Source organism: Sciurus vulgaris (genome assembly GCF_902686455.1).
Source record: "Sciurus vulgaris genome assembly, chromosome: 5".
NCBI classification, from domain to species: domain Eukaryota; kingdom Metazoa; phylum Chordata; class Mammalia; order Rodentia; family Sciuridae; genus Sciurus; species Sciurus vulgaris.
Genome location: NC_136465.1, coordinates 14,775,860 through 14,803,172, shown reverse-complemented (window position 1 = coordinate 14,803,172; position 27,313 = coordinate 14,775,860). Strand labels below are relative to the sequence as shown.

At 37.2% G+C, this 27,313-nt stretch overlaps 1 protein-coding gene across 2 annotated transcripts in view; it reads left to right on the top strand.

The window, feature by feature from the left end:
- Positions 1-11,876: 11,876 nt before the first annotated feature.
- Positions 11,877-27,313, top strand: part of XPO7 (exportin 7) — a 40,275-nt gene continuing 24,838 nt past the window's right edge. The window contains exons 1-10 of one of the 2 annotated variants that reach the window (XM_079140104.1): positions 11,877-13,746; positions 14,284-14,430; positions 16,767-16,860; positions 17,449-17,615; positions 18,587-18,679; positions 21,339-21,443; positions 22,966-23,131; positions 23,902-23,975; positions 25,411-25,530; positions 26,553-26,699. In XM_079140104.1, coding sequence (XP_078996230.1) covers positions 13,726-13,746; positions 14,284-14,430; positions 16,767-16,860; positions 17,449-17,615; positions 18,587-18,679; positions 21,339-21,443; positions 22,966-23,131; positions 23,902-23,975; positions 25,411-25,530; positions 26,553-26,699 — 1,134 coding nt within the window. In that variant the 5' untranslated portion in view covers positions 11,877-13,725. The remainder of the gene's footprint in view (positions 13,747-14,283; positions 14,431-16,766; positions 16,861-17,448; positions 17,616-18,586; positions 18,680-21,338; positions 21,444-22,965; positions 23,132-23,901; positions 23,976-25,410; positions 25,531-26,552; positions 26,700-27,313) is intronic. The other variant, XM_079140105.1, reaches the window with a different exon arrangement.

Sequence of the window (27,313 nt, the reverse complement as noted above, 5' to 3'; positions counted from 1 at the left end):
CAGCAGTTGAACGTCCAAATTATATTTATCATTTTGAGAGAAGGGCAGAACACCAGAGATAGCATATCAAAGAACAGATTCATAAGGCAAACCAGAGAGTTTTTGTGTCCCATACAGACACATTTGAATGAGTGGTAGGGGGTGATATAGAAAAGTAACAGTAATTTATGTAAATGTGAGCATTACTTTGAAATGATATAAGTCTAACTATTGAAGATTTTTCCTGTATTGTTCCTCTTAACAGAAAACTTTTTTCTACCAGATAGTTCCAGTATGGATTCTAATTTAGGTAGGCAGAGAGCCACGGTTACATCTTCTCTGAATACCTGTGTATTAAACTAGAGAATGGTATTCATTCTGTTGCTCTAACATAATATAGGTTAGTAAACCAGAAAAATATTAAGATAAAAATTGAGGAGGAAGAGTAGGACTTTTTAAGCTGGCATATTAGATTTGTTTTTGGCAGACTTTATTTTTTAGAACCATTTTAGGTTTATGGAGAAATTGAACAGAAAGTACAGAGAGTTCCTCCATACCCACTTACCCTCCCCTCCTGTTTCCCCTATTTATTAAAACTCATTCTGTGGTGTTCATTCTATGGGTTTTGACAAAGGTATAAGGACATGTGCTTCATTACATTATTATACAGAGGAGTTTTACTGCCCTAAACATCCTGTGCTCCACTTGCTCATCCCTGCCCACAACCCCACACTCATCTTGCTACTGTCTCTATTTTGTTTTGCATTTTCCAGAATGTAAAATACAGTTGGAATCATGACAACATGTAGCCTTTTTAGATTGGCTTCTTTCACTAGGCATTGTGTGTTTAAGTTCCTCGTGTCTTTTATGGCCAAGTTTGGCACTTTAAATAAGACTTCTATAAACCTTTGTGTACAGGTTTTGGTGTGGACATGTTTTCAAGTTATTTGAGCTCAGTTATTGAATCATATGATAAGAGTATGTTTACTTTTATAAGAAACTACCACACTACAGAATGGGAAAAAATCTACACTTGCACCTCAGATAGAGCATTAATCTCCAAGATATGCTTCTAAAGTGAATGTACCATTTTACGTTCTCACCATCAGTTTCTGTTTCATGTTTTTGCGGGAAGCTGGTATTGTCAGCATTTAGGGTTTTGACCATTCTAATAAGTATTTAGTGATATCTCACTGTTGGTACCTTATAGTACCCTGATGATTTATAATATATGGCTGTTTTTCATTTATTTATTTGCCATCTGTATATCTTCTTTGGTGAGGTATCTGTTCAGACTTTTTGCCCATTTTTAAATTGGATTGTTTTCCTATTACTGAGTTTTAAGAGGCCTTTGTGCATCATAAACATACGTTGGAGAAAAGATAGCCTCTTCAACAGATGGTGCTGGGGAAACTGGAAGTCCATATGTAACACAATGAAATTAGGCCCTATTTCTCACCTTGCACAAAACGCAAAGTGCATCAAGGACCTAGGCATTAGACAGATACTCTGTGCTTACTAGAAGAAAAAGTAGGCCCAGTTCTTCATCATGTCAGCCTAGGAACCGAATTCTTCAATAAGACTCCTAAAAGCTCAAGAAGTAAAATCAAGAATCAATAAATATAATGGTGTCAGACTAAAAAACTTCTTCACAACAAAGGAAACAAATCATTAACATGAACAGAGCGCCTACAGAATGGGAAAAAATCTACACTTGCACCTCAGATAGAGCATTAATCTCCAAGATATGTAAAGAACTCAAAAACTGAACACCAAAAGAACAAATAACCCAACCAGGAGAAATGGGCTAAGGAACTGAATAGACACTTCACAGAAGAAGAAATACAGTCCATCAACAAATATATGAAAAAATGCTTAACATCTCTAGCATTTAGAGAAATGCAAATTAAAATTACACTGAGATTTCATCTCACTCCAATCAGAATGACAGTTATCAAGAATACAAGTAACAATAAATGTTAGCAAGGATGTGGGGGCCAAGGTACACTCATACACTGCCAGTGGGACTTCAAATTGGTACAACCACTCTGGAAAACAGTATGGAAATTCCTCAGAAAAATTGAAATGGAACCATCATTTGACCCAGTTATCCCACTCCTCAGTATATACCCAAAGGACTTAAAATCAACATACTGTAGTGACACAGCCTCTGTTGTTTACCACGGGGACTCGTGTAATGGGGGGGTGAAGGGCACAATGTCAATAGGGGCCCTTACCCGAGAGCCGAAGAAACCACGGGGGCTTGTAATGGGGGGTGAAGGGCGCAGTGTCAGTAACCACACAGACACCAGGAGCCAGGTAAGAGCAGGCGAGCTAGTAGCTGCTGATTCATTTATTGCGGAAGCTGCTGCTGCTTTTATTGAGTACCTATCCAATCAGCACGTCAATCAGCGCATCACCACTTGAAACCACCAATCATTTGAGGGTTTTGTATTTTGCACCAATGGGGATATATTACTCCACAAGCCTTGTCAATGTTTATAGCAACGCTATTCGTAATAACTAAGCTATGGAACCAAAGCAGGTACCTTTCAACAGATGAATGGATAAAGAAAATGTGGTACATATATACAATGAAATATTACTCAGCCTTCAAGAACGCAACTGTGGGATTTGCCTGAAAATGGATGGAACTGGAGATGTATCATGCTAAGTAAAATAAGCCAATCCCAAAAAACCAAAAGTCTGTTCTCTGATAGATGGATCTGACTTACTGGGGCGGGGGGGCGGTTCACCAGATTGGACAGGGTAGAGTGCGGGGAAGGAGGGTGGTGTGAATGGGAAAGACAGCAGAATGAATTGAATATAACTTTCCTATTTTCATATGTGAATACACAACCAGTGAAACTCCACATCAAAAATGGGAAGTTATACCCCTTGTATATGTGATATATCAAAATATACTCTATCGTCATGTAAAACTAAAAAGAACAAATACATTTTTTTTTAGAAAGGTCTTTATATATTTATAATATTACTCCTATGTCAGATTTTTGGCAAGATTTTCTGCCAACTGTAGCTAGGTTTTTCATTCTCTAAGCAAACTAGATTCCCTTTGTAAATGCATTTTCTGTCAATCCTGGAAATTCTAAGAACTAGTAAATAGAAAGAAGGGGGGAAACCTAAGAGTCTTGAAGTTCCTTGAATATTTTCCAAGTCCATTTACGTTTATTTGGGTAGCTTATTAATTGCTTGAATCTACCCTTTTCATCTAGTTAGTGCAAAACAGTGTTGAAATGTGATGTTTGGTGGATTCAGAGATTGGTGATTGTGTGTTTGATGGCTTCCTTTGCTCTCATATATAATTCAGTGTTTAAATGTAGCTTTTAATATATTAACAGGATTCTGCATAAAATGCCTCTAGTACTCTGAAGTTTGAATGTTGTACCAAATTGATATTAAAAACATAAATTTAAAATTATAAATGTGCTCTGGCCCAACAGTATTCTTCTGCAGGGTAACTTATATAATAAAGAACTGATAAAACCAAACAGCTCTTGAAAACCAGGGCTAAGTGAAGTCAGTGTTTATACTTTTTTCATTTTTGCTTCTTTAATGCCTAACTAAAAGAATATCACTTTCTGAACTTTGGAAGTCAGTTGTTTGACCATGCTTGCTACATGGTAAATATCACTATTAAGTTTGTAAATCTGCAGCTAATATCAAGATTGTTCACACCACTATTAAGTTTGTAAATCTGCAGCAAATATCAAGATTGTTAGAGATGTGGGGTGGTACTCTTTTCAGTATGAGGAATTGAACCCAAAGCCTCACACATACTGGGCAAACATTCTACCACGGACCTTAAAAATTTTATTTTGAGACACAGGGTCTCGCTAAGTTGCCCAGGCTAGCCTTGAATTTGGAGTTCTCCTGCCTGGGCCTCCTGAGTAGCGGGAATTACACGGGTGCACCACTATACCCAGGGTAGGGTGACGTTCTTAACAGGAGTATTAAACCTCTATCAGAATGTATTTACAGATATAACTGTTACAAATTTGGGTTCCCAAATACCTGGATGTTGCTTCCTTTGGTGATATGCTCGCCTACATAATCTACTTTCTTACTCAGCTGTTTTCATAGTAGAGTATATTGTTTTACTCTTTTAATACTGTCGAGCAGGGCAGAATTGAGTTCCATAAAAGGCAATTTAGAGACCAACAGCTTTTTTTGATAAAGAAGGAAGTGAAGGTGGCAAAAATGCTCGTGTATGTTGTTTTTTCTTATTGGAACTCCATTTGCAAGTCACAAGATACAAAATTTTTTATGCCCCAGCTTACTCTCTTATACACTATGCTACCGTACTATGCAGTGTCAATTTCAAAGCCAGCCTTCGAGGTTGCTCACCTGCCCTTGTCTTTGGAATGTTAGTTAAAAATGATTTTGCAGCTCTATAGAAAAACTTCCCAAAATTTAAAAGAGAGCATGATTTTATCAGTTGAGGGGGTTTTTTTGTTAATTAAAAACTTCAGCATGGATCTTAAGACTTAAAATGAGAAATCCCACCCACATATTCGGTCCTCTGGTTAAATAGGACAGTGTTAGTGGGGACCTTGGTGATGACTCCACTTGTCCCTTGAGCCAGTCTGGCTTGAGTAAGTCCTGGATGCTCTCCATGTTCAGCTTATCGTTCAGTAGTTGTCCTGGGATCTCACTTCACCATCATCTCTAGGGATTCCCTTGATATTCACACCCTAGTGTTGGATATCCTGTGCCCTCCCCTCCGAGCTTACCTTTCTCATGAGTTACTTTTATTTTAGTGGCTCCTTGAAAAGGGGAGCATGGATGAGAGGCTTCTGTGTCTGGTAGGCCCCAGAGGAGCTTTGTTCTGCCTGCACCCTTGCCTACCTCTGGCTGGGGAGAGGCTCCAGGTTGAAGATCATTGCTTTTCAGATTTCTGCACACCCTCTATTGGCTTCTCGTTTCCATGGTTGACTTTGTGATGTCGAGAGCCATCATACTCCTGATCCTTAAGTGTCACCTGTTGTTTCTTTTGTCCTCAGGTTTCACAGATTTGGTGGATCTTTTCATTCTAGCAACTGATATTCTTCAGTTCTAGGAAGTTTCATCAAGTTATTTTGTCAATGATTTCTTCTTCCTCCCCAATCTCTGTTCTCTTTCTGGATCTTCTGGAACTGAATGAGGGGCATTTTGCATTGGCCTGAGCTTAACTTTGCTCTCATGTCATCCATCTAGGGTCTTCTGCCATGCTATCCACGTGATTGTAACTTTATTTCCAACCTGCCAGTAGATTTTGGTCTCTGCTGTCATAATTTTATTCTCTAACATCTCTTTTCAGGTTCCTTGAATGTCTCTTCAGTGGACTTAATGATATATCTTTTTTCCAGGGTGAGGGGTGGGGGAACATTGGGGATTGAACCCAGGAACTTGCTAGTCACTCTACCACTGAGCTATATCCTCAGCCTCTTTTTTTTTTTTTTTTTTTTTTTTTTTTTGAAACATGCTTTCACTAAATTGCTGAGACTAGCTCAAACTTCAGCTCCTGCCTCAGCCTCCTAAATAACTGGGATTACATGTGTTCCCCACCGTGCCTGCCCCAGATTATTTTTTGTGTACTTGTTATTTAGCATTCTGTCTCTCTTCCATGTGAAAGGCTTTCTTCTGATTTCTGGTACTCCTTGATGGCTCAGTATCAAGGTTATAGACTCCAAAGCCAGTTGGAAGCTTGAAGAGCTTAGGTGAGGCTTGTGGGCTTGAGGCATCACAGGAGACTCATTTGCCACTTTTGGGGTAACGCCCATGTCACTGTATCTTCAGCTATTTCCTTTGTGACTACTGAGATTTTCGAGGGGGAGAATTTCTAAATTCCTGCTTAAGGAGTACCATCTGTACATGACGTATCTGGGTCAATGCAGTGGGGAAGATATAGCCACCTTCCGTGTGGAGGCAGCCACTTTATCAACCCATTTGACATGTGGTGCCCTTATCTTCAAGTGTGCACTGAGTTGGCTTAGTGTCTCCCAAGAAAGGGCCATTTAGAGGCACAGAATAAGGGGAGATATCTGGGAGTCAAAACTTTTCAAAAAAATACTTTTGTTGTTCTTCTCAACTAGGCCTCCTCACTGGACCTGTGTCCAAGCAAGTGCTATAAATCAGGTTGGTTTTAGTTTTAGTCAGGGGCTAGAGAGGGATTTGACTTTCTTGGGTCACTTAACTTGGTTACCATTGATTTTTGTGGATTATAAAATTTTGTTGCTATTGTCCTTTGTCCTCTTTCCTATTCTTATGGGAGTATGAGTTGTTGTTGTTTTTAATCTAACTTTAGTGTTATTTTAATTGTTTTGGAAGGAACAAAATTAATGTGTGGTCAATTGCCATTTTAACCCACAGTCCCTTTAGAACCCTTTTTAAGAGTTGGACTTAACCATTTATGCAAGATATTTTTGTGTGAAGCTCATAGTGTGTGCCATACATACTCTTATCCTGACCATCCAGTGTGTGTATACATAATTAATACAATGGCAACTTTAGCAAATTTTTGAAGCACTTTAGGAATCTGAGAAAAGAGTATCTGTATTAATATAGAAGTTATTCCTCTGTTTGAACAAATGCCTTGAAACTATGGTAATAAATATAGTTGTTTTCATGGGAAACTATGGACCTGGTACCACCAGTGAGACCAGAAATACAACTATATTGTAACTTAATTGTTCCCTGTAGTTATGTTCCATAAAGTCACCAAGAACACTGAGCTAGCAAATACTGAACCATTTTGGGTAAGGGAAATACAAAGTTAGGTTCCCGTCAAACTCATCACAACACCTGCATCAACCAGTTAGCATATAAACTTGTTTTATGTGTTTCTATTTAAAGACATTATATTTAATGTATTTTATTGATTCATTAACCTTGAACTCTGTACCATGATATAATATTCAACTCTTGGCCGAAAACACTATGTAACTCATGCTTCAACAAAGCTTTATTTGACGCACATGGTTTCTTTATCAGGCACATCACAACCTTGCACATAGGAACCCTAGACAGCACTTCAGCATTGTACTTGGGGGCCACTTCAGGCAGTAAAATCAACAAAAAGCACAACACTGCCCCCCAAAACTACCAAAAAATACTACTAAATAAAACACAAAAAGGACTGTACACTTGTTTACACTGTGAGATTTAAGACAAGAAAGCAAAGCATTGCAGTGTTCAACCTCAGTTGGGAATGTGTGTCCAGTTACTCAAATTTGTTGCCTCTCTGCATATCCATGAATGACTGTGCAAAGCTCCATGAGCAAATACTGATTTGTGAGTTACAAATATTTTAGCAAGTAGTGATTTCACAAAAACAGGATCCATGAGAGTGAGGACCAGTTGTATAGCCTGTCCCTAATCCCTCTAGTTCTACAGGGAAAGGGCATTTAAAATTCCTTTTGAAGAACCATGACATATTTTGTATTCATTTGTGCAAACAAATATAAAAACTGCTATTCTTTAGAGCTTTTAGTAGCCAGTAGAATAGATAATAGCCAGTAATAAACTCAGTAATTAGCACATCACCTCACTGACATTTACAGCCTTATGAAGTAGGTATTATTTCTATTTAAAAGAAGAAAAAACTAGTTTGATGTAACCTAAAAATTTAACCATTACTCGGTATTGAACCTCAACTCAAAAGGACCATTGTCCCTGCTGCTAGGTCACTGAAGTTGTTTGTGGGGAAAGGCACTATGCTATAATGACAAGATGTATATATGTGTTACCTGATTTATTAAGAATAATTCTCTTTTGAAAAAAAAATTTGTACTGACTGTTGTCTTCATGACCATTTTAATTTTAATCTTTGGCTCGCTTTTAACTTTGATTTACTTATATAGTTAAAAATAGGAAGAATAGTATATTATAATCATAGAATTTTAGAACTAGAAGTTCTTTGTAAATTGCATAATACAGTCCAGTTACTTTACACATGAGGAAACTAAAGCTCCTGGAAATGAACTTGCCGGAGTCACACGGTTAGTTGCTATCACCAGAGCCCAAATTGCTTAACTCTCAATCTCTTTTCTCTGCCTAAGTTTTTCATAGCCCCTTTTATTCAGAAGATTGTTGTGACCAAATTTGGTAATGACTTACTAGCCCAAGTTAAGCCAAAATCTATATAGCACTGTTAGCTCCCTCCTTTTTACATCTGACAAACTGGCAAGGGGGGTTGGCCCAGGAAACACTTCTCTTTACAAGTGGCACTGGCTAGTGACACTTCAAAATGCAAGTGTTTTTGGACTTTCAGATTTTTCATAGGAAGCTGGAAAATCAGATATTATTACAAAATATTGGCAACCTTGTCAAACTTAAAACCACAATGCAAGACCAAAACCAGAAGTATCTACGGGCTGTTTGAGGATGCTGGTTTGAAACCTCTGTCTTAGCAGATTTTTCTTATGCTGCAGCTTTCAGTTTTCAGCACCACCAGTGACTATGAGAAGGAAACCCAGTTTTCAGTGACAGATTAAGTGAAGAATGCTCTTCGGTTACATTTATAAGTCAAAAACCATTCAGTGACCAGGCACAGTCACTCTGGCTGTTTATTTTGTGAAATTGTTTACGTGTGTTTTGGCCTCTTATTACCCACAATGCAAAGTCCATATGTGTTTATTACAAGTTAGAATTGATTCATATTTTGAAGTTAGAATTTTGCAGTCTCACATGTTAACAGACTTACCATCGTTATCTAACGCATGCAAGGTTCTGGTACAGCAGTATCACTTGCTGAAGTACACAGTTTATCTTTTTTGAAGGTAGTAGACATTACACAGCATCTGCAGCCAAAAAGTGTTTCTCGCCCTCTCAGTACTCTCAAAAGTAGAATGTCCCCAGATACATCCGAAAACCGTACCTTACTTGTTTCCTGAGAAAATAATGGAAATAATGCTTTTTCAATTAAAACAAAACACAAATTCATATGAAACTAAATATTCTAAGTCTAAAGTACAATGATAGGTTATTGATGAACTTCTTTCCCATTCATATCAGAAGATAATAGATAAGAATAAATACCTGGAGAATTTTGGGAGAACTGTGTCATTTATCCATACATTGAAAAAAATACACAAATCATAAATGTACAACTTAGTAAATAGTCACAAAGTAGACATGCCTGAGTAACATGTATACAAGTTAAAATGTGAAATATTTTTAACTACTATTAATGGGTACTTGACTTTTGATTTGGGAACTATTACATTTCGTGCTGCTACGAACATTCTTGAACGTATTCTTTGGTGAGCTTCATATTCATCCCCATTGGGCCACATTACCATGAATGGAGTAGCTGGGTCATAGAGTATCCATAGGTTTAGCTTTAAGAGATGCTGCCAGGTTTGGATCAATTCAGACCCTTAAAGAGCATATGAGCTCCACATCTTAACTAATAGTGATCTTGACTTTTCCATTATTTTCCATTTTCATTCTAATGGGTGTCTCATCATTGAGTTTTCATTTCCTGAGTGATTGCTGAGATTGAAACCTTTTCATTTGACCATTGGCCATTTGGATATCCTTATTTCAGGTTATTTCCACAATGGCTTTCTAAACATTGTACTTAAACTGACTTTTTAAAATGAGTAGTTTGCATGTTTTAACATTCTTATTCAGAGAGCTTGTTAGCTTCCACATTGACTCCACTGCAGTACATGAGTTATTCTCCTCAGAAATAACTTCTGAGAGATCTCCTAATACATGTATAAAACCAAGATGACTTTGGCCCACAAAGATTACCTTCTGTTAACTTTATAAACAACAGGAAAACTTGAGTGAAATGTTCTTTTATGCCATTTAAACTACCAACATTAATAAGAAAGAAAAAAAAGTAGTGATTTTTTTTTCTTCTTTTTTTCCCCAGTACTAGGAATTGAACCCAGGCGCTAGCCTCTAGCTTTTGATCCTCCTGCCTCAGCCTCCTGTGTAACTCATTATAGACATGTGTCACCACTCCTGGCTTGCCTTTAGCCTTTTTGGGTTCATAAATTCTAGTGGGTAACAGATCAGCAGTTAATAAGTAGAGCATTACTTACTAGAAGAGTTGGATCAGAAAAAGAATGGAGCTTAAATTGCCTTTTAAAAACAATTTTTTTTTTTTGATACTGAGGATTGAATTTAGAGGTGCTTTACCACCGAGTCACGTTTATTTGTTATTTTGAGAGAGGGTCTCAATAAGTTGCTTAGGGCCTTGCCAAATTGCTGAGACTGGCCTCAAACTTGGTATTCCCCTGCCTCAGGCTCCAGAGTTTCTGGAATTACAAGGTGTGAACCACTGTACCTGGCTTCAAATATTTTATAGGTACAGTTGTTGAAAATTTTTTCTTGCTTATATATTATTATAAACATTGACAGATTTGTGGTAAAAAATTCAAAAACTGTATACCATAGATACAATATATGGTATATATATATAAATATATATACCATAGATATTATGGATCTTCCATAATCTCACCTTTGAGAGATGATTCAATTTGTTTTTATTCATCGAGATTTTCTTAAAATTTGCTAATATATATCACAAATGTTAATATATATACTGTTTGCCCCTTGCTCTTTTAACCTAACAATAATTCTTGAATTTTTATGTTTTATGATAATTGGATATTCAATATTGAAAGTAAGAATGCCTTAGTGAATAGGTTTTAAAAATATAATTTCTACATTAGTCTCATTAACCTTCTAGGAAATGTCTCATTTCTGGCAAGATTCACAGTCCATCTTTTAAACACTTTTTGTTTCCTGCTATACAGAAGAGTTGCAATTTAGGATCTAAATTAACAGGTTGAAATTGCCTGATGTTTTTCAGCAATTCTTTTTTATACTTAAGACATCATAATTATGAAGCTTCCGTCTCCAAGCTGGTAAATGCACTCTCTGTTCTTTGAAACTCATCGATTGCTCCTCCTCTGTGTAATGTAATGAAATGTAATATAATGTAATGTAATGTAATAGTAGCTTCCCTCAGATGGGCAGGTGGCAGTCAGGTCATGGACATGTGCAGAGACCTGCAAATCTGCTGGTCCTCCAAAAGTTATGCTTATTTCTAACTTATAACTTGGCATTATTGGGAGTGTCATTAAGCCCTTCCAAAAAGCAAGTGTCCTGGTGTCTAGAAATCTCTAAGAGGAGTTTTTGTTTTGTTTTGTTTTTAAAGCGGTGAGGCCAATTTAAAAATATAGAGTATAAGGCTATTTAAAAAGCAATATTAGGCAAATTAAATAAAGTAGATTCCAGGGTGTTCTGCTTTATAGAGTAGGACAACATCTAATCTACAAAGTTTTTATTTTCCTTTAATCTATGGCAACTCTTTAGATTAATCATTATACTCTAAGGTCTGTAGTTTCAACAAACTGCACCTATGTTGAATTGAGAATTATTGAACTGCATTTTCTCTATCCAAGCTGAAAAGACTGTATAAACTAATGTTACTAAATAAAGGTGGTGCTTTTTTTAAAATACCTTCATTGTGGCTTTTTGCAAAATCACTCTGGTTCTGTGTTTGGGGTTAACTGGCTGAGTTTCCTGTACTAAAGTAGTACTTTGCTAGCTGAGGATCGCCTTCCAGTTTTATAAATGTGCCTTTCTGTTCCAGTGACACCAGATGGATGTTTCTGTATGGATTATAGGACAGGCTTGGCAATCTCGGAAACAGAAAATAGACATTCTTCTCTAGAGGCTTTTTTGTGACCGAAGTAGCATCAGATAATAGCTGTCCTTAACAAAAACTGTGGATTAGGGAAAGGTCGAACATCAGTGTTAAGAAGGGAATGCTCTGCTGTGTCATTGCCACCCTCAGAGTGAAGTCCTAGTTTTAATAGCCAGTCAAATAATTGTAAGATAAGTTATTTTAAGCTAGCCCCCCCCCCAAAAAAAAAGTGATTCAAAATAATTCTGACCATTAGAGTTGCTTTGGAAATACTAGGAACTGAAAGACCATAAGTGTAAAAGTCTTATTCCTCTTTTCCAGGATGGGGTAAGCAACCCAAACAAAGTGACTTTTAACCCTGTTTTTTAGGTGTTACCACAAGTTGTTTGGGAAAACAAAATTGTTCCCCATTTGCTCTTCTGGAAACAAAGAAATAGAGCTGTAGTTCTTCGTACTGTATAAATGGTAAATTACTTTTAAATTACTTTTGTTTTGTTAGCAGTCTTGTTTCCTGAGCTGAGAACTCATTACCAGACTTACCCCCAAGTATGTTTTGTCTGCTAAATTAGCAAATGAAAACAAAACAACAAAAGCCCCACCATAACCTGCATGTAGGTTTTTAGCAGTAAGGAACTACCAGTGACAGATGTTTAGCCATTGTTGTGTGAACAAGTGTCTTGTAATAAACATAAACAAGAATTGTGTCTGATTGATGAGACCTTGAGGAGAGTCATTATACCCTAAGCAGCAGGTCTGTCTAGGGATTATCTGTTGGAATTGGAAACCTCTGTGTGGATGGCTGTGGGGGTTGTGAATTGCTGCTGCTCCCTAATACCAGATTTTGTAGCCCGCTTTCACTTGTAGTTGTGGGGTCCTTCTGTTGGTGTCTCTGCCTTACCTGTTTCAAATGATGTGTTCCTTCTAAGTGAATCATTTTATAGGAGGAAATAAAAACGAAACTTCAATATTGAAACAAAACCTTGTGAAGGAGACTTAATCCCTTGTTTAGGAATGTGGGGATTTATAATTAAACTAACCTAATTTTCAGTAAGGTCTGAGCCAGTACTGGCAAGTGTAAAAGTTACTTTAACACATGTTTTATGGCTTGTATAAAATTGGCCTTATCTTCCATTTCCTGTGTTTGTAAGCCATGTGAAGAAAATCAGATACTGTTTGTAGAACTTCATTACTTGGTGTCTAACTTTACAATTGCAGTTTTCTTTGTGCTTTTGAATTGAAGAGATTAAGTGGGGCCCCTGGAAGTCAGAGAGAAACAAGTTCAGCGTAAGCCTACTCACAGACCCAAAATAGTTTGAAGGGTAGTTTTGTTGTTTTGTTTTGACGGTAGAGGATGTTGTTTTATTCTTTTGGGGGCTCTCTGAAGTGACTGATGATCAAGATTATCTTTCTTGTTTCCTTTAGGTTAATGTTGGAAATTTGTTAATCCGGTTGAATAAAATAGGAATTCTGCCTTAAAGGCTTTCCTGCTTAGTGGAAAAGCTGTGATTTATAAAGTCATGGTGTAATGGGAAAAGTGATAATGAAAAGCCTTGGGCAGACTGGCTGTGTAATATATTTTAGGCAATTTACACAGGTTACTTTAATTATTATTTTTCTGTTGTTATTCTTATTAGAATGGCCATTTCTAGTAGTAGGATCCCCCAAACTACTTAAACCAACTCTTGCTTGCTAAGTGAAAATAGGCTCAGATTTCTTAAAGTCCAAACCATTCCTTTAAAGGCTAACAGATGTTTACTGTCCTTCAGTCAGTGAAAGGTGATAGTTGAGTGTGGTCTTAACTAGTTCCTTTCCTCTTTGCCTTGAACATCATGTTCAGTGGAAGTAGATTTGCTTGCATCCACTTGGGCTTTTGACCAAAACACACACCCATAGATTGCCTGCCTCCCTGGAACTGGTTCAAGATTTGGAGAGAAGGGTTTCTTTGGGGGTGTTTCCCTTGTCTTATCTCCGGGTGAGCAGATGCTAGGGTCAAATTTATTTTGGCCCTTTCATTTTAAATTTGGAAGTGAAGCAAGAGTTTAAAGTACAACAGAAGAGACTACTGAACTTTAGACATGAGGGATCCGGGGAGGAAGGTGCGTACCTGCATGCTGAAATGTCCTCCTAGAGGTTCTCTTGGGAGTGATGGTCCTTATGCAGATAGATAATCTTAAGCTAGTAACTACCACTCAAGAGGAAAATACTTAAAACTATGGAAAGATCTGTGTGGCACTCAAATTGTGTGTTTATGTGCTTCATTTTAGCAGCAGTGCCTCTTGTATTCATACTTGTAAAATTGATGACAGAATTAATTTATTTTGAATTTTTATTTGAAAGCCTTTTGGAAAACTTAGGAGGATGAGTATTTGCAAGGAAAAATGTATCATTTGTGATTGATCAGGGAATGACTGAAAAAGTATATAGATATTTTAAGCATTCTAACGTTTTGTCTTCTAAAGCCTCAAATAAAGAGAAGTACAGTGGTTATCAAATAAAGGTTACCCAGCTTCTCAGAGATGAGAAGCTATTCTCTTTTCATTGGTTGTTATTTATCTTTATCTGGTAATTTTGAGCACAGTGCCTTGAGTAGATAGGAGACTGGACTGACTTCTTTCTTGACCAATCTTTTCCAGAGCCTGGCCCAACTAGAGAATCTGTGCAAACAGCTGTATGAAACAACAGATACAACCACTCGACTGCAGGCAGAGAAGGCCTTGGTTGAATTCACCAACAGCCCTGACTGCCTGAGCAAGTGCCAGCTGCTCCTCGAGAGAGGAAGTGTACGTAAGATTCGACAAATCCTGGAGGATGGCAGAGGCTTAGGGGAATACTCTGGTTCTAAGCTCAGGGGTTCATCAGAATAGCCTCTGTTCCCTGATCTGTCATGTGTCCCAACCCTTTCCATTTTACTTTTGAAAAGCACCATACTTGCCAAGTTTGCAGAAAAGGCCATGTGACCTCATCAGGAAAATCTCTTGAAATGTGTACTACAGTCCTATCCTGTTTCATCTTGCAGACAGGGCTATATAGAAATGGCCTTTCCTACCTAAAGTCCTTATCTCTGAATAAGACCCTCAGTCTTTTGTGTTTTTCCTCCTCCATACCACAGCTGCTGTTTATTGCCTTTTATAGGTCTAGGAAACAAAGACCTTGACAATGAAAATTACAGGAAGTTTAGCTTTCAACATTAGAATTTCTTCCAGCTTAAAAATGGCATGGTAATAATCAAAATAATACTTCTAATGAGACATAATTTGGTAGAATTGCTATTTTTTGCAAAAAGGAGGTCTTAGTAAGATCCCACCAGGATACCATGAAAGGGCATGGACAGTCGGAATCACAAGTAGATATTAGCAAATAGCTCTAACTTGCTTGCTTTCTCTGTGTGCGTGTGTGCACATGTACATGGCATGCATTTTACTTTTACATGGTGGGGATTGATCCCAGGACCTCTCACATGCTAGGCAAGTGCTATACCACTGAGCTGCATCCCCAGCCCTTTTTGTTTTTATTTTGAGATGGGAATCTGAGTTACCCAGGCTGACCTTGAACTTGTGACCCTCCTGCCTCAGCTTTCCAAGTAAGTGGGATTACAGTCATGCGGAACTGTACCCTGCTAGCACTAGCAACAAAGCAGTGACATAATCAAGTGCAATTCTCCTGATAGTCCTAATGTTCAAAGAACTTTTAGGCATACCTATCCATATTATCCTGTTTCACAAATGAAAAGGAAGAAACTAAGAAGTGCAAGCAGTAGCAGTAATTATTATTATTGTAGTAAGGGTAAAAATAGAAATGATGATTCAGTATTATATCTTGAATAGCAGGATCCCTTTTAAAAAAAAATTTATCCCTAAAAATCTGTATAAAATTTACTTTTCGTCTGGAAGGAGACAGTAATAAAACGAAAGCAGTTAATCTTGAGAGGGCAGAATTCTAGATAACTTTATTTTTGAGTTTTCATTAGTATTGTCACAGTGTTGTTTATGCAATAGATATAACAAATTTTACTTAGTTCAAATTATTCTTTAGTATTTGAGGATTACAGAGAATGAGTACTGGTCTATTCTAAGGTTTCTGCATCTAATATTTTGTGCATTTCTTTTAAATCACTTGGTCTTAGGATTGATCCTTTGCATTTACCTGTGGGAGAGGCACAACCAGCACTTCAGCTGACTTCTGCTGGAGCTCCACATGCAGTCTCTGACTGCTAACTCTGGGGCCTTGTTGACAGTTTACAGGCTAGAAGAAAGTAGAACTGGTACAATATTGAGCAGAATTATAGTGGACTTCCTTTATAATCTCTCTACTGACTTGTTTACAACTTGGCAGATGTATTGAATTATATATAAAAATCATTTACATATTATATAGTGTGTAGTTACAATTATGTGCTGTGATTATGGTAGTCCCTTGCATAGTATTAGTGGCTTGACATATCCACTTTACCTAACCAGCCTAAATCGTGCTCCAGGTGAGTTGAATAAATATCAAATGTCAAAGTTCTTTTAAAATTTTTTTTTGCCACGGTGTATTACATTAATTCATACAGAAACAAATAGCCTACTGTATTTAGGATTTTTTGTTTTGTGGATAATTATTCTTAGACTCAAGAAGCTGAGGCAGGAGGATTGCAAGAGCATTCAGGGCAGCTTAGTGAAACCCTGTCTCAAAACAAAAATGAAAAAGGCTGGAAATGTAGAACAGTGTTACAGTGTTCCTGGGTTGGATCCCCAGTATGATTGCTTTGACTGATGATTGATTGATCGATTGGTAGGTAGATAGGGCTGGGATGTAGCTCAGTGGTAGAGTGTTTGTGCAAGCCCTGGGTTCAATCCCCAGTACTGCAAACAAACAAACAAAAAAACTGTCATATATATTCCCCAGAGCTATAACTGATCAGTAGCTGTGCTAGTGGAAAGACATAATTTGGAGATTAACTATGCAGCATAATGTGTTAGTTTCCACTAATATTTTTCTTCTTTCTTTTCGAATACTATACATACAGGAATGTTTTGAGGTGAAACTTTGTGAAACATCAGTATAAAATCTCTTAACAAACCTTGTGACTGACTGACCAATACAATTTTAAGTCCCTCTTCCCCCTCTTTTACAGTCATCTTACTCCCAGTTACTGGCAGCTACATGCCTTACCAAGCTTGTATCACGCACAAACAACCCTCTACCATTGGAACAACGAATAGATATTCGTAAGTATGGAATTTTCTTATGTGGCCTAAAGAAATTAGTTTGTTTAGTGGTGTACTAGTAATAGATAAATGCAGTTTTTGGTTTGTTTGTTTTTTTTTTTTTCCAATTTAATAGGTATGGGCCTGTTTGGTAATGTGCTGAAATTGCTAAGCATACAGAATATCTAGAATCCAGCTTTTTCACAGAATTTTGGGCCTATGAAAGTAAAGAGGATCTAATAACAGTTACTTAAAGATAAATCCCAAGTCATTGCCTGGGTTGTCAGACAATTTCTTTCATTCAGTTTTTATTGTCACTTAAACTCAAAACTTTTCTAGGGATTTTGAATTCTGTATAGGACCATGTTATTTAGCCTTGTAGAGGTATATCTGAGGCTACAGTGTTTCAGATCCTTTACATGGCAACATAAAAGACTGAATTTGAAAACCCATCTATGATCTTAAATTTGAGGTCCCAGCATATTTCTCAGCATAAAGAATTAAGAGAGTAAAGGGTGAAGAGTCTAACATTTCTTGACCTATTGATGCTTGAAGACAAACCTCCTTCTCTAGCAGAAATTTCTATTAAGTGGATATTTCCCCCTACAGGGAATTATGTGCTCAACTACCTTGCCACACGGCCAAAGTTGGCTACTTTTGTGACGCAAGCACTTATTCAGTTATATGCCAGGATCACAAAACTGGGCTGGTTTGACTGTCAGAAGGATGACTATGTCTTCAGAAATGCAATCACAGACGTCACAAGGTTTTTACAGGTATATTGTATGTATTTGATATAATAAAAATGGGAGAAGCAATAGAAACTTACGTTTATCTATTTCTTAAAAGTTACACAAAAATGGAATTTTTTGGCATATTCTCTTGCCTCTTTTTTGTCCTTATTGTCTTTACATTGTTCACATCAGCACAAACATCCTTTCAAAAATTCCTAACATACTATCCCCAGTGAAATACCATAGTTTATTTAACCAATCTCTTACAGAAGGGCATTTAGTTTGTTTCCAGTTTTTTGGCTGCTAAATAAATACTTTAGTGGCTATCCCAGTACATTTATTTTGTGCTTGAATAAGTGCTTCTGAAAGGCAAATCCCTTATCTTGGAATTAATTCAATTGAAGGGATATTTAATATTTTCAAATAACCCACAAAATGTTATACCTCATTTATACTTCACCAACATTTTCTAAGAGTACCTGCTTCATATACATACGTCTCAGCCTGGGAAGCTAAACTTTTTTTTTTTTTTTTTTTTCTTTTTAATAGGTAAAACAATTCATATCTCATTGTTTGTGTCGTGAATGAGACAGAACACATCTTCATTTGTTAATTTGCTACTTGTCTGCTTTTCTGTGAACTTCCTATTTTACGTTTTTTTCCTGGGGTTCTTTGTCTTTTTCTGTATTTAGTCTCGTCCTAAAGGCATTATTCATTACAAATGTGTTTTGCATTTTATCTTTTAATAATGTATATGCTACAGTGCTTATAGGAACTTTTTCAAAACCAGAGTTTTAAATCTTGCTGAGGTCAGATTTAGCAGTCTCGCTCTATGAAAGTTAGCTTTTATGTCCTGTAAGGTAACAGATAGAAGCTATAATTCCTTGCTGCCTTGTCTAGGCAGTTTTATTAGTGACCAGGGAATCTGTCATCCAGTAGCATGAGTGCATCCCAAATGCCAAAATCAAGCACACATGCCAACTCTTTCTACCTTAACATATTTTTTTAACCAGGACAGTGTTGAATACTGCATCATTGGCGTCACAATTTTATCTCAGCTAACCAATGAAATTAATCAAGTAAGTGCTACAGCCTTCCTCATTGAAGTAAGTGACATATTTTTTCTTAGTCTTGGTGTTTTCTGCTATGTGTGGGATGATCTTTTTTGGCCGTTGTGTGCTTTTGCGGTAAGTGATTAATGCCCTCTTGAAACAATCTCGTTCCATTGGGCTTTCCTCTGTAAGTGCAGCCTAACCTCATTCTTTTTTTCCTGGTCCCCTTCTGTCTCCAGAATATTGTACCCTCTCATCTCAGCTTTTCTCATTGGTATTAATGTTCATTTTAAAGATGAGAATGATGGTCCTAAGTTAAAAACACAATGAAATATTGCCTTGCTAATGAAAGAGAGTAAGTCCAAAACAGGGACCATAAAAATGGAACCAGCATCATTTGTGTGCCCTTTTTCCTATATACATTAATGCATTGTAGTCATGTATACATTTCTTGTTTCCATGTGCTACTACTAAAGATTTTCCTAGACTCTTTTTAGAATGCATGAACCATTTTGCTAAGACCTGTTAATTTTTTCTTTTGATGCTGGGGATCAAACCCAGAGCTTCACACATGCTGGGCAAGTGCTCTACCACTGAGTTGCAACGCCAGCCCACATGGTGTTTGATATTTTAATAGTCATTAATGTCACATAGTACTACAGAGGAAACACCAGTGGCTTTTGTTTTTGTTTGTGTTTTTGCTCTGGCTATATTTTTTTTCAGTTATTTCCTTTCATGTTCAGCTAAAATTTTATAATTATTGAACAGGCCAATATTAATATTCATTGTAATATCTTACCCTTAAGTTGTCAGTGTATTAATTACATTAGCACTACAGTTGCTATTGCTCATAATTTATGCAGACATTTTTATTAACCCCAAGAAATTTTAACTGTGAGTCAATACTCTCTTAATGCACTAGCTTATAGCCTATTAAAATCTGGAATCCACGTGTTTTTTGTCATGTGCAGTCCCTATTGTGATCAGTAATTATCAAAATAATAACTTATACTTCTGAGTGGTTATAATATACTAGCCCCTTTTCTTAGCACTTTCTATTAACTAATCTTATTCTCACAGCAGTCCTGTAAGTTAGGTATTGTGGTTCTCTCATTTTCTGGATAAGAAAACTGGGACACATAAAGGTTAAATAATTTGCCTACAGTTATAGTAAGCAAGAGCATCTGAATTAGAACCCAGGTAGTCTTGTTCCAGAGTCTATGCTCTTAACTGATTGGTTAACCACTATTACCTTTGTAGTAGGAGAGCATTTGTTAACTAAGTTTAGAGATTGTGGCCTTGTTGTTCTCCTCTTTGAAGTATGTCCCCATAAAATACATAAATGTTGGTATAAAAACTTGCAAGGCTTTACTTTTCTTTTGTAAGAAAGTGATGAAGCTGGGTATGGTGGCATGCGCCTGTAATCCCAGTGGCTCAGGAAACTGAGACAGGAGGATCATGAGTTCAAGGTCGGCCTCAGCAGTTTAGCGAGGCCCTAAGCGACTCAGTGAGACCCTTTCTTTAAAAATATAAAAAGGGCTGGAGATGTAGCTCAGTGGTTAAGCATCCTTGGGTTCAATTCCTGGAACCAAAAAGAGAGAAAGTGATGAAAACATGTCTGCCATAGTTTCAGTGTACTCTGTATTATGATCAGTATGACAGATTATAAAGGGTTCATGATATATAATCTAGCAGCACCTTTGTTATCTAAGTCTACATGCTGACACAGTGACACTGAAACTAGAATTGGAACATTTGAACCTTAAATAACTTTCATTTTCCATAATTTTTTAGTTGTCAGATTCAAATCAGGAAATGTATTTGTCACAATTTCTCTTTGAACTTAGAAATAAAGTCAAGTAAGACTTTGTTGTCTGTCAGACATTTTGCTGAAGTAATTGATCAGTAAACAGATTTATGTTTTTAATAGGTGGTTCAACTAAAGATACCATGGAAAACCTTGAGATTCTTACATTTTATTTATTGTATGCCTACTATGTGTTAAAAATAGAAGGCATGTTAAAGAAGTAAAAGATTTAGTCCTAGTCAGTGTGGTGGCACAAGCCTGTAATCCCAGCTACTCAGGAGCAGAGGCGGGAGGATCACAGTAACAGCTGGGGATATAGGTTAGTGGTATAGCATACCTGAGTTCTGTCCCCAGTACCATAGGAAAATAAAAGATTTAATCTTTAATTGCAAAAACACTTATAACTTAGCTGAAAAGATATGAATAGGAATATGTAAAAAATCAATATACCATTCATTGTCATTTATTTTAAGTTTATGACTGTTAAAGACTATTTTGGAAATTCAGGAGAAATTTCAGCCCTGAGTGGTTTGTTTACCAAAATTCAAGCCTTGCTATTCTGTTTGTGAGACTAAACCACAATATGACATGACAGTAATTATTAGCAATGTCTGCCAACAGTTTGTTAAGTTTTACCTCCCTAAGTGCAGAGGAAAATAAAAATTTGCAGTAAAACTATTTATCCTTTCTTTTGTTTTTCCTCTGTAAGCTGTGAGAAATGAATCCCTGGCTGGCTATCCTAGCAGCTCACTGTCCTCTGCGTCTTCTCACTAGATGATTTAACAACAATTTCAGCTTTTATTGGATATCCTCTGGTTTAAAGTCTACATGAAAAATTCTTTTGTTTTTACTTGGTTGTTTCAATTAATTCTAAAACTGGCATTGGCCTATTCTGTTTCTACACAGGCAGATACCACCCATCCTTTAACCAAGCACAGAAAAATAGCTTCTTCTTTCCGAGATTCATCACTATTTGATATCTTCACACTTTCCTGCAATTTATTAAAACAGGTACAGTTGGGTCATGTCTCCTATATTCTTTTGAAAGGATGAGGATATGTGGGAATTTGTTAGGGGACAACTCCAAACTGAGGAGTTTATGTGTTGCTTTAATCATTCATCTCTCCATACTACACATCTAGAGATGTACAAAAGCTAGCCAGATTAACCACTGAAGTTATAGAAAAGACTGTGATTTTCCTACTTCAAAACTATTCCCTTAGGTAAAGAGCAATAAGTGAACACTTACCCCATTCTCCTATCTTGAATCTAGAGTTTACCACAAAGTTAGAGACTTTGCTATTTGCTTTTTTATAACCACATAAAACCTCTGTTCAGAGTGAAAGCATGTTAGTTTTATGGTATTTGGATTCTTGGTACTTTGAAAGTAGATTCAGACTGCACTGTTATCATACAAAACTAGGTTGTCCCCTGCTGAGTTAGAAGCAGCGAAGAAACAAGCAACATCTGTAAGGAACAGTAAATTTTGAATTTTTAACATCCATTTAGATTTAATAACCTAAAGGGATATATAGTATCACCAGGAAATTACCTGGTTTAGAGAGTTGGTTTTCAATTCATTTATTGATACAGTTGAAGAAAAAAGGTTAACCTACACATTTATAACAATGTCTAGATTCTTTGTCCCTGTGAGAAACTCAGTGGGGTTAGCCACTAGCTTTTGTTCATTTTTGGTTTTGTTTTTTTCTCATTTTCTAGTGTTTCCCAGTTTTAATTTTAAAGGTAAATTTGGATTCTTTCTGTTGTCCCTGTTATTGACATTCATCTTTTACTCAGTTACTTAGTGTTACCTATGAATTCCCAGATACTCCTGAGGTTTGGCAAGTTGCCTGGCAAAGCTGTTATACCCCCTGAATGGGGGAAAACTTTTGAGAACCAAGGGGCGAGTCCCCTTCACTGATCCTATCAGAAACAAATAGCCGGCCAGTCACTGGGACACAGCTGGTATAGCCTTGGAGTCAGTAACCATGCTCACTGTGGAGCTGTACTGAGCTGTATGGTCTGCAGTGAGTAAATACAAATCACAGGGGATTTTGTTTTAATGCTGGTTAGAAAGATTTCTGATGATGATCGCAAGGGTAGTGTTAAAGAGGGAGGAAGGAAGGTGGGCAGGTTGTGAAACTTCCTCAGAACTCCCTCCAGTTTTACCTTAGCCATGTCTAGAAATTGTTAAATTGTTAAGCTCTCATAGGCAAATTTCACATCCCATATTACTTCAAATTCCCTGTGGCTATTCTGTCTAAACACATGAAGAATAAGTTTTAAAAGGGGATTTAAGTACCAATTTCATGTTTTTATAGTAAATATATGTTATTAGTAAAAAGGAAAAGAAGGGATTTTCATAGTAACATTAACATGATAAAGTACAGCATCTTTTTGGGTGGAAAACCATCATTTTCTGTGCTGAAATACAGTCCGCCTTTTCTGGCTCAGCATCCTGCTCCTAAATCTGGGAGCAAGCTGGGAAGAGAGGAACAATTGTTTGGGGCTCATTGTGTGCCAATTTTTCCAGGCTTCAGGAAAGAATCTGAACTTGAATGATGAAAGTCAGCATGGCTTGCTCATGCAGCTGCTCAAACTCACCCATAACTGCCTGAACTTTGATTTCATCGGCACATCTACTGATGAGTCCTCAGATGACCTATGTACAGTACAGATCCCCACCAGCTGGAGATCAGGTAACAGAGAAATCGCACCACCTGGATCAGCCTGCCCTGCAGCTCCTCAGCATGCCTGAACGATAATCCAAAGAACTCCAGTGATCCCTTATTTACTTTAAAGCTTAGAATTTTGATAATTTTGATGTCTGTTTTTATAATACAAAGGGAAAAGTTGTTGGAGGAATCTTATTGATCCCCCAGCATGGGAAAACTCTTAGTGAATGAATAAGAATGGGCACGTATCTTTTACTAATCACTGAGAGATTTGTTATCTATTTAGAGTAATACTTACCTTTAAAAATAGTATCAACCCAGCTACTTAGGAGGCTGTGGCTGAAGGATAGCCAAGTTTTTCAAGGCCAGCCTAGGCAACTTAATGAGACCCTGTCTTAAAATTAAAAAGGTCTGGGAATGTAGCTCACAGAATACTCCTGACCAGTACCAAACATATGTATATATCAAAAAACTTGAGCTTATATTTGTTTTTGTGTTCCTAAGGATAAACTTCTTGATATGGTTAGAGGTGTTAGGATTGTCCAAAGTTCCCTGAGAACCAAAAATTTTGAGGAATGTGTTTCTTATAGTTGCTGCCATTGATACTTAAAGCACGCTGGGGCGGGGGGGCGGGGAGGCGGGCAAAAAGGCCCTAATCGTTACCACTTTCTAAGGAAATAGACATTCTGTAAGATAAATATGCAGCAGCATGTGCTCTTTTAATATCTTAGAACAGAATAATACCAGTAACACTGTGCAGACAAAGTAAAGTGATGTCATTTGTCTTTTTCCAGCATTCTTAGATTCTTCAACTCTGCAGCTGTTTTTCGACCTGTATCATTCCATCCCTCCTTCATTCTCACCTCTGGTGAGTCAGGACCACTGTTTCCAACACAAACTTGTTTCTAAAAAATAGCAATGAGTGTTCATTTTGTTTTATAGGGTATAAATACTAGGGTTAGTTATCTAACCTTGTGAAATTTAGCTCACAGCCTAAAGGTTCTGGCAATAACATTTTAATTGTTTTTAAATTATTCCTATCTACTGACTGGCCAATTGCTGCAAATGGTCAAGCTCTTTTTGTTCATCTTGTCTGACTTTATACTGTATTTCACATCCATTGTTATAGGCTAGAGCATGGGGATTCATCAGACACTATCTGGCTAAACCATTAAGATTGTACTGAGAAGTTTTGACAATCCCTCAGGCAAATGTTACATAGTTATAAATGGAAACTAATGGAAAGGCTAATTTGCAACTCATCTTAAATAACTTTAAAAGGTATTAGGAATGGTATATTTCCTATAGCAATGATTAATCTCAAACTCATTCAGTTTCTAAGACCCCATTGGTCCAGTATTTAAATTGTTCGTCTGCAATGATATTGTACACAAAATTTACAAAGAAAACACAGTAAAGTATAAATGTTCTGCATATTGTGTCTGCAGTGGACTGATTTCCTGGCCTTTGTAGTATTTTTCCAAACTAATATGGACCTTTGATTTAGGATAAATGTGAATTGAGTGTTGTATGCATCATTTAGGTTACTGCAGGAAAAGATAGCGCAGTCAAGAATGCTAATTAATGAAAAGACTGTTGGCAAAGGTATGGGCACAACGGAAGGGAATCTAGCAAGGGGTGGTGGTAGATGAACAGGGAGCCTCCAGGGACAGGAGAAGGAAACTGGAGAGAGCTAGAGCCATAGCCAAGGGGAGGACTGAACAGCAATAGTTGTTGGCCATTCATAGAGAAACTGCCCATCCAGCCCAGCCAGAGGGTGGCGAGAAGGGCTCTGCTTTTTTTCTGCCTTCTGACCCTCCTGCTGGTACTTCCCGGTGGCTTAAGCCAACCAGAATCCAGAGGACAAAGGAATGTGGCTGTTGTTGAGAGGCCATCGTCCCAGGGGACAGAGCAGGGTGGAGAAGGATACAAAATAGATTGGGGGCGGTGAGGGGGGAGCAAACAATATAAATATCAAGCACAGCAGAGAAAATGTTTTCAGTGTAAAAGTTGTTTTTTCAGGACTTAGATCTGACTTGTTTATTTCATTATACATCATATTCATCACTACATAGCAAAGCCTGATTAACCAAAAGTCCTTCAGTTTTAAAACAAAAAAATTAAATCTAAAGCTTTATTTAAAATATAATTCACTTGGTGTTTCCTAAGCAAGAATCAAAGAAGCCATTGGGATTGCCGAAGAAAGTTGTTTCAGATACCCTAAGGAATGTTGTAGGAGGGGACAAGGTGTGGTAAAAATAGCTGTACCATCTTAATCAGTGTGTATGTTGTGTCCTGCTCAGGTATTATCCTGCTTAGTACAGATCGCCTCTGTCAGAAGATCCCTGTTCAACAATGCTGAGAGGGCCAAGTTTCTCTCCCATCTTGTCGATGGTGTTAAACGAATACTGGAAAATCCACAGGTAAGATTTTTGAAAATTTATGTATGTATAGAATTAATGTATAGGAGTTAGAAAGAAATTCATCTAGAGGCCACTCTTAGAAATTTCAGAGAACCATTTCCTCTTGTTCTTTGAAAGATTTCTGAGTCTACATTTCTAGGCAGATTCTGAGAGTATCTGCTCCAAAGAGGAGCTTGTATCCTCCAGCTTCAGAAATGTAGACGTCTTGGGAAGAGATCACTTTGATACAGAAAATAAGGATGGAGCTAGTCATTTTCCCCCAAGCAATTTAGACTCTGAAGTTTGGTTTTGGTTTTTGTTTGCATTTTTTAAATGTACACCCCTAAGTGTGTAGAGCTATTAGGGTAGGGAGATATTTCCCTTTCAAATAATCATTCCATAACTTGATTGCCCAAAATTCAGCTAACATCTACTATTTTTCCAACTATTACTTCTCTACAGTAGAAAAAAAAATCATAAAAACATTTTATTTTTAAATATACTTAGTTCCCTTCCTTTCTTTAAAAATTCCATTATTCATTCAACAAATTGTGTCATGCACCTACTGCATGCCAAGTTTACAGTAATCAACAAAACAAAGTCTCTACCCTACTATGCTAACAGGAAACATAATTAAGAATACTGGTATAATATAAAAACAAGTCTATAATATGTTATTATTGCATAATAAGATATATAAGCATACTTAGATAATTATAAATAACATAATGATACAAACATTTGTGTAAGTTTACCATTGTAGTAAATTACAGTGTTGTGCTTAGTGTTCAGTGTGACAGATGTAGAAATGAGAAATTTTATTAGGTTTCCTTGGGAGGGGAGTGAACAGGCCATCACATCTGAGATGGTGTCCCTCTACCATGAATCAGCTTTACAATAATTGGCAAGGGGTATGATCCCTCTTGGATTTCCTTTGCAAACTCTGCCTGTTGAAACTAATAATTCCATCTTATTGGTGGCTATGAACAGATGAAGTGTGGTTAACACATATTCCATTTTATCTTCCCCCATGCTGTTGCCAGAGTTTATCAGACCCAAACAATTACCATGAGTTTTGCAGACTACTGGCTCGATTGAAGAGTAACTACCAACTGGGAGAACTGGTGAAAGTGGAAAACTACCCTGAGGTCATCCGATTGATAGCCAACTTCACAGTGACCAGCCTACAGGTTTGTCTTCGATTGCTTTTGTGTTTCTTTTTAAACATTGGGATCTCTTCTCTTGCTCATTGATTTTAATCTTTTAAGGATACCTCCCCCTTCCACCCCCTTGGCAAAGGTGACTTTAGATATAAGTTATAAGTTACCCTGCAGAGTAGTTCCTCTTGCAGCCTAGTCTTTTAAGTTTACAGAAGTGCAGGGAAGGGGCTGTGGATGTAGCTCAGTGGCAGAGCACCTGACTCACTTGCAAGGCCCTGGGTGTGATCCCCAGCAGAACCAAAAAAAAAAGTGTAAGGGGTATGATTAGAGAAACATGGGAATTACCAAGGATAATATTTAGATTCAAAACAAAGAAAACTCCCTTTTAACCTCTCTGAAAAAGACAAGATAGAACAGGGAGCTAGACCAAAAAGTAAAAAGTTAGTACCCTCTCTTTTTTAGTCATGTAATATAGAAGTATGCATCTCAAACAGTACTGTTTGCATCAGAATCATTTGGGAACTTAATGAAGAATACTGGTGCTTGAGTCTCACCCCCACAGTTTCCAATTTCCTAGGTCCAGGGTGGAGCCTTAACATCCCTATTTCCAACAAGTTCTCCAGGTGATTCTCATGCATATTAAT